The sequence below is a fragment of the Urocitellus parryii genome, chromosome 3 (genome assembly GCF_045843805.1).
Source record: "Urocitellus parryii isolate mUroPar1 chromosome 3, mUroPar1.hap1, whole genome shotgun sequence".
Classification (NCBI taxonomy): domain Eukaryota; kingdom Metazoa; phylum Chordata; class Mammalia; order Rodentia; family Sciuridae; genus Urocitellus; species Urocitellus parryii.
In genome coordinates, this window is record NC_135533.1 from 175,781,531 (window position 1) to 175,797,037 (window position 15,507).

Sequence of the window (15,507 nt, forward strand, 5' to 3'; positions counted from 1 at the left end):
TTTTCAAATTTCTTGTGTTGTTTTTTAAGTAGTGGGATGCCTTCCATAGCATCAGCTATCATCTTAGGCACCCAACATGTAAAAACAAATAAATTCAGCTGGGTGAGGTGTTGCAGGCCTGTAATCCCAGCTGCTTGGGAGGCTGAGGTAGAATAATTGTAAGTTTGAGGCTAGTCTGAACAATTTAGGGAGAAAACGGATTGTAGTTAAGTTGTACAGCAGCCCAGGCTCAATCCCCAACACCACAAAAACAAAACCAGATAAATTTAGAAAAAGCAGCTCTGGTTGACACTGACATGTGTGCATTATCCAGAGCCTTCTCCAACCCTCATATCAAATGTTCCTTTGACCTTCTCCCACCTATGTCCAACTGGAATGCTTCTTTATATCCAAGAGCATTATTTAGATTCTCATGGTCACCCAGGATATCCCGTGGCCTTCTATCTTGGGTCTCTGGCAGGAATATTTTCTAGACCTCAGCACAAGACCCAGAGAAAGGGCAAGGCCCAGGATGACACCATAGGCCCCACGAACAAAGATCTTCCTCTAGTTAAAGCACGTCTTTGCTGAATATATCTCAACCAGTCATACTCCATACATAGCCCCCCCCCCAACTTTTAATTTAGCTTTATTACAATTCTTGGCCAAGTGAATATAAGAAGAACATATTCCACTGCATGGTATTAACTAAACAACTATAAGAACACCCAGCCCTTTAGGTTCACTGATACATCAGTTCTCTTTGGAGAACCATTTGCTCTGTCTTCACCTTGGCTCTTAAACTGCCTATGCACTTGAGAAGTTATTATAGGGGGCCTGCATTAGTCCATTTTCTATTGCTATAACAAAATACCTGAGGCTGGGTACTTTATAAAAAGATTTATTTAGCTCACAGTTTTGGAGCCTGACTATCCAAGATCAGAGAACTTCATTTGTTCAAGCCCTAGTGAGGGCCCCCTGGGCTGGTCACAACATGGCAGAGAATCAAAGGAAACTGGTTGCTTGCAGACAGAGCCAAGCATATGGGAAAGCTTCACTTTATAACTACCTGCTTCCACAAGAACTTACTCTGAGTAAGTTCCCTTCCAAGGGCAATGTCTCCCTTACTTAATTACCTTACACTAGGTCTACCTCTTAAACATTCTCAACGCCAGCACACTGGGGACCAAGCTTCCAGTACATGAACCTTTTGGGGACAAATCACATCCAAGCCACAGCAAGCCCCCATGGAAAGCCTGAGAAGAAATGTTCAGCCCCTCTGAACAAAGACCAGCTCCTAGCTCCCATCAGCAAGGAAACAAGGATCTCAACCTGAAACCACAAGGAATGGAATTTGCCCACATACTGGAGTGAACTTGGATGTGAAATTTACCCCAACGCCTCCAATCAGGAGCCCTGACCTGGAGATGCCCAATTTCGATCTTGTAAGACACTCAGCAGGACTGGGGAGAGCACTTGCCTAGCATGTGCACGACCCTGAGTTCAATACCTAGAACCACCACCACTACCACAACCAAAAGCCCTAACTTGAAGACCCTGTAAAATAATAAATGTATGTGTATAAATGTTTTATAGAAAAATCTCCCACTCTCTTAAGCTCAAACACACTGGGAAAACACAAAGATCAAGCCCTTCTTATCACCATGTTAATAGTTAATCTTATGTGTCAACTTGTTAGAAATGCCTAGATATCTCATTAAACATTATTTCTAGGTGTCTATGAGGGTATTTCTGGAATAGATTAGCATTTAAATTGGTAGTGTGAGTGAAGCAGATGGCCCTCCCCAGTGTGCGTGGGGACCCGGGGACAGGAAGGCTGAGGAAGGTTACATTCCCTCTGCCTGCCTGAGCTGGGGCGGTCTTCTCCCCTTGATGCTACTGGCTCTCAGAGCTTGGGACCTGGCCTGGGACCTTCCCCACCTACCTATAGCTCTCAGAGCTTTAAACTACGCCACTGGCTTCCCTGGGTCTACAGCTTGCAGACTGTAAGACAGCCTCCATAACTGCATGAGCCAAAGCCTTTTTTTTGAGGGGGGGGGGCATGCCTGTAATCCCAGTGGCTCGGGAGGCTGAGGCAGGAGGATCACAAGTTCAAAGCCAGTCTCCACAAAAGCAAGGGGCTAAGCAACTCAGTGAGACCCTGTCTCTAAATAAAATACAAAATAAGGCTGGGGATGTGGCTCAGTGCTCAAGCACCCCCAAGTTTAATCCCAAGTACCTCTCCAAAACAAAGCCTTCTAATAAATACCCTACATGTCAGACAGAGAGCACACATGTATGTGTGTGTGTGTGTGTGTGTGTGTGTGTGTATAACCACACACACAATCACCCATTGGTTCTGCCCTTCTGCAGAGCCCTGACTCATACAACCCTTCTTACATGGCATACGCTCAATGTTTTAAGCATACTATTTTTCAACACTGCCCTTGTCAAAGGATGTAAAACCATGGTCACTTCTTCCACCCTCTCTTCCTTTACAAAAAGACTCTGCATTCACTTTACCCCATGATCTTCACCAGAGCAGACACTTCCTCTCCCCTCTCATCCACTTTAAAAGTACCTGTGATTTAGGGGCTTATACCACCCTAAAGTTTGACACCAAAGAGAAATCGCTGATGGGTATGGAAAGGCCAGGGAGGGGGGTGTCATTTTTTGCCAGGGCACTCTTTCCACTGAGTTAACAGGAACGAATCCTTCCTGCCAGAATTTCCTCCACATATCATGTGTCACAGTTGCTGACACACAGTAGGAACTCAGTATTTACTTGTAAAATAAAAATTTTAAAAGGTCTAACTTGCTCTTATTTGGACAAGAAGCGGAATACGGATATCAGAATGGAGTTTATGGAAGAAAAAGGTGCAAATAGAGATTAAAAGTCAAAATTCTTCCTTTTTATCATTTCCTTATGTAAGCTCCCAACAAGTCCAGTCTTCCAAGCACCTGTAGGAGAATCCTTTGCTTTTCTGTTCCCACTCAGTGGCAAATACTGTTGGCAACCAGAGCCAATAGCTTCTGGATATACCCAAGGCCCCCTTCCCAGCTGTCACACCCTCTCCAGCTCCAGGTGACTCAGCCTTGGCCAAGGGAAACTCAGCTGAGGCTTCTGGGAAAGATTCTTACTTGCCAATAAGAATGGACACACAACAGGAAAACACTGCTTCTGCTCTTTGCAGTGGTCATTATGTTCACCTGTGACGTCTGGATCTGCCGCAGCCACTGTATGACTAGGATCATGAGGAGAGTGCTGGCAGAGAAGCTGAGGACCAGTATGCAGAAAGGTCACAGTACCTGGGTCCCTTAGGATATCCTTAAGCTGCTGGAATAAAGCTCACTCTGCAACCACCTTGCCTTCTTCCAAATTATCCTGTTCTGTGAGAGGAGGTGAAACATACCCACTGCCTAAGACATTTTTAGTTGGGACGACTGCCCTTGTTCTCTGGCCTTGGCACCTCTCCCCAAGGCCTTTTTCCCATTCTGATCCATCTCTTCAAACCACATGATTTCAGGAGCAGTTATCCTGATACATTACACTGAGCAAATCCCTACCCCAGCTTCCTTTAGCCCACTGCTAGAAGTCCAGGACCTTTCCACCACCACTAAGTTCTCTCCAACTCTTCGCAAGCAAACATGCTGTCAATAACACCCTCCAGGACATCCTTGGAGAGGGGTCCTGAGGGTCGCACCAATTTCCCAGGGCTGCTGTTAACACCAACGTGGTGGCTCACAACAGTAGAAATTTATTCTCACCATTCTGGAGAACAGAGGTCCAAAAGAATTATCACTGGGCCCAAATCAAGGTCTTAACAGGCCTGTGCTCCCTCTGGAAGCTCTGGGGAGAATCCACTCCTTGCTTCTTCCAGCTTCTGGGGCTGCCAGCATTCCCAGGCTTGTGGGTGCATTGCTTTCTTCTGAAAGGCCAGCATCTTGTTCCCTGTGTATGCAAAATCTCCCTCTGCCTATATGGATATATGTGATTACATTTAGGGACTATCCAGATGACATCCCATCTCAAGATCCTGAATTTTAGGGCCCATCCAGATAATCTCCCATCTCAAAACCTCAAAGATCCTTTTTCCAAATAAGGTAACATTTACAGGTTTCAGGGATTAGGACCCGATATCTTTGGGGGACATTATCCAGCCTGTTGTGTACCCACTCATCTTAGTTTTACTCCTACATAATCTTCCACCCAATACCCACACCACCCTCTCAGGAAGCCAGAGGTCTAGCCATCATCTCTTGAGCCCTGCCCCTGCTACAATCCACACCACATTTAGGGACCCTGAAGCCAAGTGGCTGCCACCAAGGAGGCAGAAGGTAACTTCTGGATGAAAACTATAAGACAGACTGCTGTCCAGGGCTTTACCCTCAGCATAGGACCAAGATTCTGGTCAGAAATCAGGACTTGATGACTTGGTTTTGTGGGATTTTTTTTTTGGGGGGGAAAGGGGTGGTGTCACTATTTTTAAATATGATCTTTGTCATTTTGAGAAGACAAATGACTTACTTGGGGAACAAAGATTATGCAAACTAAATTTTCCTCTGTGGAGTTTCTAATAGCTATAAAGTCCTGGAGGCCCTTTTTGGAGACAAGAAGAGAAAGGCTTTTAAAAGTTCAAACATTCAGTTCAATATGGCTCCATGGCAAGAACCATTGGAAGGGAAGCTGGTTCCAGGTGTAAGTGTCCCCCTAAAGTAAAAGTCAGAGAAACTAAGGAGACCTCTGACTGAGTGTGGACTCAGAAGGACAGAAGGAGTTACCTGACCCTCCAGGAACAGTGACACAGTGCAGCAAGCCCACAAGAGGAGGAAGGTTAAGGGGGAATGAGGTCAGGGCCACAGGACTATATTTATACGTGCCCACAGGGACTTTTGAAGATGAGGTTCAAAGCACAGTGTATAAGGAAAAAGAACACTGAAGATGAAAAAAGTGCAATTATTTAACTCCTATTTTACTTTCTCTTCTACAGGGAGACAAATAAAACCAAGGTCTAGGACTGGGGGTGCTGTGGATAGAGCACTTGCCTAGCATGCATGAGGCCCCAAGTTGGACACCCAGCACTGCAAACAAAACAGGTGGATAAATTCTAAGAGACTTTTGTCAAGTATTTTCTCGCAATGAATGGCCTTCAGCTAATCGTATCTGTGTTAGAGTTCTGTCAAGAAACAAAACCAAAAGGATATCTGTATCTATATTCATAACAGTTGTCTATAGAAACTTATTCTGAAGAATTGGCTCACATGATTGTAGGGGCTGGCAAGTCTCCACGTTTGAAGGAAAGGCTGATAGGTTGGAAATTCCAGCAGGACTTGATATTGCAATCTTTTCGAGTCTAAAGGCAGTGCTGGAAACAGAATTCCTTCCTCTTCTGGGGACCTCAGTCTTTTCTGTTAAGGACTATCAACTGATTTGACAAGGCCTTCCCACATCATGAAGGGTCATCTGCTTTAGCCTTTTCATGGTGTGAATGTTAAATCATATCTAAAAATACCTTCCCAACAACATCTAGACTGGTGTTTAATCAAACAGCCAAAGTGGCACATAAAATTAACCATCACTGTATTATTGTGCAACTTTTTTCTCTTAACATTTTATGGAAGTCCTTCTGTGTCAGTTTAAGGTGAATGACCTCATCCATAATAATGTACCGCCCTTTATTTAGCCATTCCCCTACCAAGGGACATGTATGTCATTTCCTTTGTTGCTGTACATACTGTTGAGATAATATCCTCATGGGTACATTCTCATGAATGGATGCATTTGTTTCTCTAGGAGAGATCGACATGAGACCTGGAGCTGCTAAATCGTGGGAGAGGTGGGAATTTTAAAAATGTAATAGAGGTTGGTGCTCTGTCTTCCAAAGCGGACCTGATGTTTTTAAAGGGACTCCAGCCTGGAGATTGTAAGGAAGGGGTGCTCAGCTGTACCATCTACAGCACACTGGCCTGTCACCCTCAAGGCCAGGGGGGACACAAGGACAGGATAAAAGTCAAAGCACTGAAAGCTGCTAGAAGAGATGTGAGGTGCTGCAGAGGACCAGCCTCGCCCCCCCTGCCGTGATGTGCTCTGGGGCCAGAAGAGATGGAGTTGCTGCCTGGGAGAGGCTTGTGCCTCCATTCCTGGCCCTTTCATGGGAATGATTATCCATAGAAAAATCATCTGAATGACTCACAGGGAAAAGGCAGAGAACTGCAGACTCTGGCACTTAAGACTATGATCTCAAAGCCAAAATAATTATCTTGGAGAACTATGGCAATGAAAAAAAACCTGCCAGATGGTTTAAAGAGAACAAATATTGGCTCCTTCGTCAAGAGCAGAAGGAGGTGCATTCTAGACACCCTAGAAATGGATTTTTTTTTCCTAGAAAATTCTAGTGTGGATTCTTAAAAGAGCTGGTTGGGAGTCCCTGGAATCAAAATTGATCCCCAGAACCCGGCAGAAGGTCACTTAGAACAGGTGAGGCCCAACATACTACTACACAGGATTAAGGGACCGAGCAGATTTCAGTTACAGCAAAACAGCCTCCCATGAGACCCTCAGGGATAAATGAGAAAGTATACAGTGGATCCAAAGGGTCACCTGAGAGGACTACAGAAGGATTAGGATATCGATAGGGACTGGAGGAGAGACCTCCACATCATGCCAAGGGGCTGTGACCTTGATCTAGTCTGCTCAATGCTCATACCACATGGGAACCATATTATACGTGAAACTTCAGAGAAGCCAAAACTAGGATGATCCTCCAAGTCCAGGATGGTATAACCATGACTACAAATGTCTCAACAGACTGGAAAGTGAGCAGAAGCCAATAGAATGAGATGAACAACAGAGAGAACTGCCTTCCTGGTACCTCACAGGACCAAATATGTCTTCTTAGAGACCGTCATGGGAATCCCCAAGCCATGTGCCTCTTCGGGTGGACTAGCAGAAGCCCATGTCCAGATCAGGAGGTCAGGGCCTCACAGACAGCAGCTGCTCTCCAGCACACCCATCATGCCCCTCTGCCATCACCAATGGAGCACACTGGGTGGGTGTCACATGTTCCCAGGACTATTTAAGTCAGCTAGACCCAGAACCATCATTACACATCTTAATTTATCTAGAATGATAAACTCCAAGTGCACAAAAAGATACTTCTCAGAAAACCACATTGGGTCCTTCACAGAGACCGAACAAAGAACAGCTAGTTAAAAATGACCGACTATGGCTAAGCATGGTGGTGCATGCCTGTAATCCCAGTAGATCAGGAGGCTGAGGCAGGAGGATCGTGAGTTCAAAGCCTGCCTCAGCAAAAGCCAAGCACTAAACAACTCAGTGAGACCCCGTCTCTAAATAAAATATAAAATAGGGCTGGGGATGTGGCTCAGTGGTCAAATGCCCCCGAATTAAATCTTGGCACCAAAAAAAAAAAAAAAAAAAAAAGACCAACTATGGAGACCACACTGGCTTGTCACATGCCTGTTACCCCAGCAACTCAGGAGGCAGAGGCAGTAAGTTCAAGACCAGACTCTTGGCAACTGAGCAGAATAAAAAGAGCTGTGGCCTGAGCTCAGAGGCAAAATGCCCAGGGATTCAATCCTTAGTGCTGGGGGGGGGGGGGAAGACAACTGTGATTGCATTAGAGTCAGGGGTGGGGACGTTGGAAAAGACTAGAAACAAATCAAGACAATGGATTCTGCACTCAGATCCCTTTCCTATACTTTCAAGAAACAAATGCTGCTTGTTGTTGGTAGCACACCTTAAGTACGATTTATACAAGACAGGTGAAGTGGAATTCCAATCAGCAGACCCAGAATTCAAAATGAATGTGGATGTGAGTTTACATATTTTGTATTTAAAAAAAAAACATGTTAGGTGCAAACATGATCTTAGGTTCTCCGTCTCTGGCCTCTTCAGCGAGTTAACTAGCTGCATACTGATTGCATCTGCTATACGTGCTTTATCCGCAGCCTTATGTTCTTTTCTGGCACGTTACAAGGAGCACTAGTAAACTAGAACACATTCCAGGGAGAGGGATGATGATGGAGAAAGATCCATGTTCAGGACACCTGGAGGTATCTACAGACTCCAGGGGGCTGTACAGTCCAGGTACAACATTTCAAAGAAGAGGACCTCTGTGTGTCTGTCTTGCTCTTTACCTGTCCATCTCTGCAGTCCTTCCCCTTTCCATTCAAAGAATTACCATTCCTGCTTACACTCCAGATTGTAAACTCATAGAAAGTCAACAAAATACCTACAAAATGCCCTGTGGATGGACTGTTACCTTCCTCACAAATGCTTTTAAATTTGAAGCTGTGGGTTTGCAACTGAGAAAAATGCAGTCATTTGTATTTGTCGGCACATGTGCATTAGCCCAGCCTTCTCTGTTTTTAGAATAAATGAAGTTAGTAGAGGTAGAGGATCTGTCTCACTGATGATATCAGACTGATAAAAAGTGCTGTTTACCAGGGGCTTACTCTGTGCCAGGTTCTAAATAGTTTCTCCTTTAATTTTCATCAGCTTTGAGATTTTGTTACTAGTATCTCCATTTATAAAACTGAAAAAAAAATGGAAAAACAGGGATTGGTTTGCTTTTCCCACCTACACTCAATTGCTCAGCTGAGAATTAGAGGGCCAGGATGCTGTCCCTGGCCAGACTCCAGAATCTACACCCTCGTCTCAACATGCTGCACATCTGCAGAGCCCAGAAGAGCCAGGTCGGCCTTCTGGTGAAGCGGTGTGCGCGCTCATGGTGTGCGTAAGGAGGGAAGCCAGGGTGGAGTGGCAGGGCTGGAACAGCACCCCTGCAAACAGAGCTGGGGTAACAAGCACAGAAATAATGAGGCAGGAAAGGGGCAGAGCAGTTCCAGTTGTGGGACAAGAGTTGGTCAGAGTGTTTTGTGGTCAGAGCCCAGGAGGTTAGGTCGGGGAGGACAGTGGTTGCCAGAAAAACAGGGTCAACTACAAGCCAAAAGGGACCTGCCCAGGGATTAAACAGGAAAGAGCTTTCCCAAAGGTCAAAAGGGTGGGGAAGAGAGGAAGTAGCTGGATTCTGGCAGTGGAAGCTGTTAGAGATGGAGAATAGCCACATGGCCTGGAGAGGGGCTGTCTGTGGGGTTGGTGGGGGGTATGTGTGACAGCCTCTCAGAGAGAGCTGAGCCATAGGCCAAACTGTCCCCAAGTGAACACTGCTCACTGTTCTGGTAAATAAGCTCTAAATTCCTCCAAGGCTGGAATTTTTAAAGTGTGGTTCCTAGACGAGCAACATCAGCTCACTTGACCAGGTACTAGAAATGCAGATTCTTAGCCCATCAGACCCACAGTTATAGATGGAACGTTTTGTGCTTCCCACCCCCCACCAATTCACATGTTGAACCTCTGAGCCCCAGAGGGCAGATGAGGCCTCTAAAGATGTTAAACAAAATAATAAAGGTGGGCCCCTGATCCTATGGGATTGGTGTCCTCATAGAGAGACATCAGAGGGCTTCACGCACTCTGCTCACCAGAAACCAAACCCTGGTAGAAACCTGATCCTGGACTTTCCAGATTCCAGAACTAGAAATCTGAGAAGAAATTTTTGTTGTGTAAGCCATTAGTCTGTGGTATGTTGTTCTGCCAACCCTAGGAGACTAAGATACCTACTCAAGAGGAAACTCTGAGGTTAGAACCCAGATATCTATGTTTTAGAAAGCTCTGCAGGTGATTTTGACACAAAATCAATTTTGAGAACTAGTCTACCCAGGGGCTGACTTAAAAGACTTACAACCCAATTGGGGAAGCATTTACTGGAATGCCCTAGAGAACAGAGATGGATATTTCCAGGCCAATGCACAGATAATCAGTGAATACAAGGGGTGGGGGGGTGTCTTTTACTAGACAGGAAGTGACCTATGAGCCGAGTCCACACCAGCTACAGGAGAAAGAGACACCCATAAACCACAGGTAGTCTTCCCTCCTTGTGCCCCCGGAAGATGGCAATCTCAGAGGCTGGTGCTGCTGCTAATGGGGGCTAAGGTATGCTTCTGCTGTGGGAAATTCAGGGCTGCTTCAGAGAACAAAGGGAAGAGCAGGTCTGAAGACTTGGGCAGAGAAAAACCAGTGAACAACAATATCAAAGCCACTGATCTGTTATTACTATTATAAAAATTAATAAACACGAGGTGTGGTGGCGAATGCCTGAAATCCCAGCAGCTCAGGAGGCTGAGGCAGGAGGATTGTGAGTTCAAAAGCCAGCCTCAGCAAAAGCAAGGCACTAAGCAACTCGGTGAGACCCTGTCTAAAATACAAAACAGGGCTGAGGAGGTGGCTCAGTGGTGGAGTGCCCCCGAGTTCAATCCCCAGTCCCTCCAACCTCCCACTAACATTAATAAAATCTTTTTCAGCTTAATTGGCAGCCTTTGTATCATATATATTATATATATCCAGGGGTTGCCAGTTTCCATGGTGTAAATACTTCCACCATGGTCAATTTCAAATCACGAGCCTGATGTCACTCAATATGGAGTTTGGGAGAGAGGCACAGAACCGACTTTGATGACTAGTAAATGCCACCAAGCCAACCACAGATCTTTAAAACCTGGATTTCCAAGGATTCCTGGAAAAACACCTGCATCCGTGAAGGGGAGATCAGCTCCCGAAACCAATATCAAAGAGATGAGGAAACCAAATGAGACGTCAAAATGAAAAAAGTTCAAACATCTGACAGAAAAAGTTGACAAGCAATGGAAATCAACCTACAATTCCAGAAAACAATTGTGAATAAACATTAATCTTTCCTGATCAAATACCTTAACCATACAAGTGATCTCTTTTTCTATTAAAAAGACAACTATCTCCTTATTTTAGTTTGTAACCTCAATTCCCTCCCACAAACGTTTTATGTACAGATGGATGGCCCAGACTGACAGTGGTTCAACCTTTTCAAAACAATGGCACAAAAGTGATACACATTCAATAAGAAACCATACATCAGATTTTGAATATGCTCCTTCCCCAGGCCAGTGATAGGCAGGACAATACTCTGGAGCTGCAGGGAGGAGCAGCTCTCAGTCAGCCACATAATCATTAGGAGAAACAACTAGGGCTCCAAGGTGTTCTGTTACTAAGGTAGGGTGCTCAGTAGGCTAGGTGTATCAAAAGCATTTTTGACTTAAAATATTTTCAGTTTCAGATGTGTTTATGATTACCCCATCATAATAAGTCAGAGCACATCCAAATTCACCTTTACTCAAGTTATTCACCAAGGTTGCAGTTTCAAAGCGGGAGAAAGGTAAATAAGTCACCTCTCTTCCCCTCATGCCTCTCATCAAATAAGGCAGGACCACAGATGTCGTGAGCCAGCCAGGGGCTGTGTACATGAACTATGCGCATTTGAGCGTCTGAGGGAACCAGACTGACTGACTGGGCTTTGCTGTGTATGGGTGCCCTTCCTCTTGCTCTGCCTGTGATCCCCACACAGCACCCGAGATGGGTGTGGCTTTCCAAGATGTCAATCTGCTGACCACAAGACATTACCAAGCAACCCCCTGAAACCCAAACCCTTCCCTTAACTTGGGTAGAACTTTCTAGAATGTCTTCCCCCCCAATAAATAGGGTTTCAGGTGTGCTCCCTCTCTTTTGCCTGCCTCTCTGGTCTCCCTTGTGGGAGCTGAGGTCAAGAAGCCATCACTGAACCCCCCAAAATGTATTTTCTGTCTCTGTGGTTATTTAGTAGCCAGACCAATTCACCTGGAGACCCTGGCCGATTCAGTCGTGTGTCACAGCACTCAGACCTCTGCAGAGAGTCCTTCTAGACACTGGTTCTTAATGGAGTGAGCATCAGAATCTCCTGGAAAGTTTTTCAAAATACAGGAGTGTTTCTGGTTCAGTAGGTCTGAGGTTGGGCCTGAGAATCTGAATTTCTAACAACTTTCCAGGTGGTGATGATGCAGCTGGTCCTGGGACCACACTTTGGGAACCGCGTTTTAGACGAGCAGGATCACCAAGTCACCTTTCTTGAGAAAAACCACAAAGCCCCTCCCTAAGCAGCCACATGCAGATGACAAGGAGCTCCACACTCATTCCCTTGGCCTGACAATTACTTCTATACACGCACATTCCTGGGTACACCCATGCATCACTTCTGTTGCTGAGCAAACCAGATGCTGAGGTCTGCAGACCACTGGACAAAAAGCTTGGTCCTGTTTTAATCAGGCCCTTGAGCCACTCATCCTGCTACTCTACTGTATTTTATATCCCCACCCATGGCCTTCATCCTAACACCAGCTGGATGAATAGCACTGTGCCAGTGGAGAAAGTGCAGGATCCTAGGAGGTTGCATGTCCCGCCCACACTGGGCTCTGCATACCAGACTGGGCCTCACTTCCTCTGCACTCCACTTCCAGTTAGGGACAAGGAGGCTGGAGAGAGCCTGGGGCACAAAGGTCTCATGAGAGTAGCTGGTGGAGCCCAGCTTATTGCCTGGTTTCTGATTTCCCTTGCAACATACACCCTAAGGACTTCTGGCCCCTCCACTAGTGGACGCTATGGACCTCACAATGCCCATTTTTGATCAGTCCAGTTTCTCCGCGTACTCACGGTCGGCATACTTATAAGCACTTATTCCCCATCACTGCTGGAAAGGAGGCATGGTCCCAGCAGCCCAGCTCCTCACTTCACACCTGCTGGGAACTGCTGTGGCTTAAAGGTTGCAGTTTTCCCTGGGGACATCTTACTTCCACCCACCAACCAGGCCAGGGATAGCCTCCAGGTTGCAAGGATGGCAGATACAAACTGTGTGGCCAGCACTAGCTGCCTGGGGGTCCTAGGTGCCCCACAAAGAGCTACATCCACCTCTATCTCACTCTGGCCTGGAGAGCCCTTGAGGCAGTGTCAACCCTGGGCCCTGCCAGGACATTCAGAAATCAGTCCTCTATGTCCAAAGACTCCCTTTATATCCCAGATGCTGTATGCACAAGAGAATGGTTTACCACCTCTGTGCTTCCTAGCTGGAGAAAGGTCAGCGAATCTTAGAAGTCAGCCAGCTCCTTCAGTACACTAGAGGACCATGGCCGGAGGAATTCCTCTGCCCATAGCCTTTTGATGGCCCTGTGGTTCATCATTTCTCAAACACATAATGCAGCACTGACTGCATAAACCTTGGATGTGGGACTTTAATTCTTCGTGCCTCAGTTTCCTAACTGTGAAACCAGGCAATCACAGCACAATACTTATAGGTTTATGGTGAAGACTGAGCCAGCTCCTGGGCAGAAGTCTCTTCTAAGGATGGCTGGCAGAGGGAGGCCAGGGGCTCTAGCTCCATGAACAACATTGCTCTTATTATTACAGAGGCCACAAAATACACGCTTGCCTCATTATGTCACTTATGTCACTTAGAGTTTTCAGTGATATGCAAATTAATGAAAGATGACTCTTTCCACCCCAGAGTCTGGCACATGCAACATAGTTATTTTTTTCACAAAGGGAATTGTGGAACCCACCCCTAGGGGGGTTGGGGAGGCCTGGGAGGACACTAAGGGGGTCCTCATAAGTTTATCCAGGTGAACTCCCTTTCAGAAGCGAGCCACAGATGAGCAGCAGCCCCACGGTCAGTTGGTCAGAGCAAGCAGATAAAATAATCTCTGCCCAAACAAAAGAAGCGCCCGCTGCCAACCCCACACTTACTTCCAGGACCGTCCATTGTTCAACAACAATAGCATCATAGCCCTGTATGGTTTTGCTATCTTCTGTGGAAACAGCTTCAAAGATGAATACTCCATCTGTCAAGCCGTGTAAGGAATCTGTGGAAAGAAAAAAAAAAAACAACAAAAACAGGGGGGCTGTGTAAGCCGTCTGTGGCAGAAGCCTTACAAGCAGCAAAATTTTCACTGCATTCATTAATAATCCCAATCAGAACATCTTTTCAGCATGTTAATTAAAGAAGGCACACACAGCCATAGAGTCTAGCCCCATCAGAATGAATGAGACTAATTTACCTCGCAGTTTTGAATAATATCCTTGATTTTATGAGCCCACATTTCATTGTTAGCAATCACCATTGATTTCACGCGTTTACCTTCCTTTTCACGCTCCAGCGTCAGGAAGCACTGGGGAGAACTTATCCAGGGTAAAACACAGCCATTTAGAAGCAGTTTTTTAGAAGAAAACTATATTTAGGTAAGAAGGATTTTTTTTTTTTTTTTTTTTTTTTTTTTAAGGAGGGGTAGATGAAACAAGATCTGAGCTTGTCAGGAGCCTTCGGGAAGCACTGATTCTAGGAGGCTCATGTGATGTGGCTGCTGTACCCACGACATTTCAGGCAGTTCTTGTCAAGAGGTGGAATCAGGCAGGGTGGGGAGGAGGAGTTTCCAAATGACTGACCATTGAAAACGTTTCCTTGGGCAATTGCTCTAGTCAATGTGTTGGGTTCCAAGTTCTGTACAATTCAACAACCACACATTAAATATACAGGGATGGTTGTGGGCAATGGGGATATAAAGAAAAATTTAACAGGCTCCTGTCCCTGCTGAGGATACAAAGGGGGGCCACACACATACACCAGATCTCTCTCTTAGCACCCCCACCCAGGGTGTGCACCCTGGTCCATGTGAGGACACAGCAAGATGGTGGTTGCTTGCAAGCCAGGAAGAGAGCCCTCACTAGAAACTAACCCTGCAACCTTGATCGTGGGCTTCCAGCCTCCAGTAACGGGAGAATATAAACATGGATTTACTATTTAAGCCACCTGGTCTGTGGTATTTCACTAAGGTAACTCTAGCAGACTAATACAAATACAGAACCTTTTTCAATGATATACTATTTTCAAAGGACAATTTTTAATAGGAGAAATGCATATTAATGTGAACATTTTTTTTCATAGGGAATGGAGAGACATTCAGAAAGCCCCCTGAATCACACTGGATTTCCTGGAACTGTTGGTATTTTCAGAAGTCTCACACACAAAAATGACAAATGTGAACACATAACTATCTGTAGCTTATTTTCCCCAGACTCCTATAAACAAATTTTAAAAGTCATCAACATGAGAAAATCATTTACAAGTGTAACAAAAATAAAAGGTTAAGCTTAATATTCTTCATATACAAAGAGTTTATGAATCAATAATTAAAATGCTAGAAATGGGCAAAAAACATGAACAATTATTTAATTCTTTCTCCATAACCAGCAAATATTGAGGGGGGGAAAAAACCTCAAGCTCTTTTGTTTTTTATCAGATCAGCAAATTTTGAAAAGAGAATTCTCACTACGAGTAGAGTTACAGGAAAGTTTACAGGGTTTAAGGGAATTTTGACTATTCCATTTTTTTTTAGAGGGCAGTTTAATAATGTCCAAAGTGCCTACCTTGACAGACTAAAATTCTACCTCTTTTAGCCCGTCCTAGGCAATATCCACCAGTGCCATCAAATAATTATCTACAAGCATTTCTTATAAAATTACCTAAGAAAAATCTAAATGTTCAATAATCCAAATAGTCAACCATAGAAAAATAGCTGAATAAATCAGATTTCCAAACACTGTAGTATTATCCC

At 45.1% G+C, this 15,507-nt stretch overlaps 1 protein-coding gene across 1 annotated transcript in view; it reads right to left on the reverse strand.

Moving 5' to 3' along the window:
* Rftn1 (raftlin, lipid raft linker 1) overlaps positions 1 to 15,507 on the reverse strand; it is a 194,302-nt gene that overhangs the window by 26,756 nt on the left and 152,039 nt on the right. Inside the window, exon 7 of the mRNA XM_026388536.2 lies at positions 13,643 to 13,758. Within this exon, the coding sequence (XP_026244321.1) occupies positions 13,643 to 13,758 (116 nt within the window). The remainder of the gene's footprint in view (positions 1 to 13,642; positions 13,759 to 15,507) is intronic.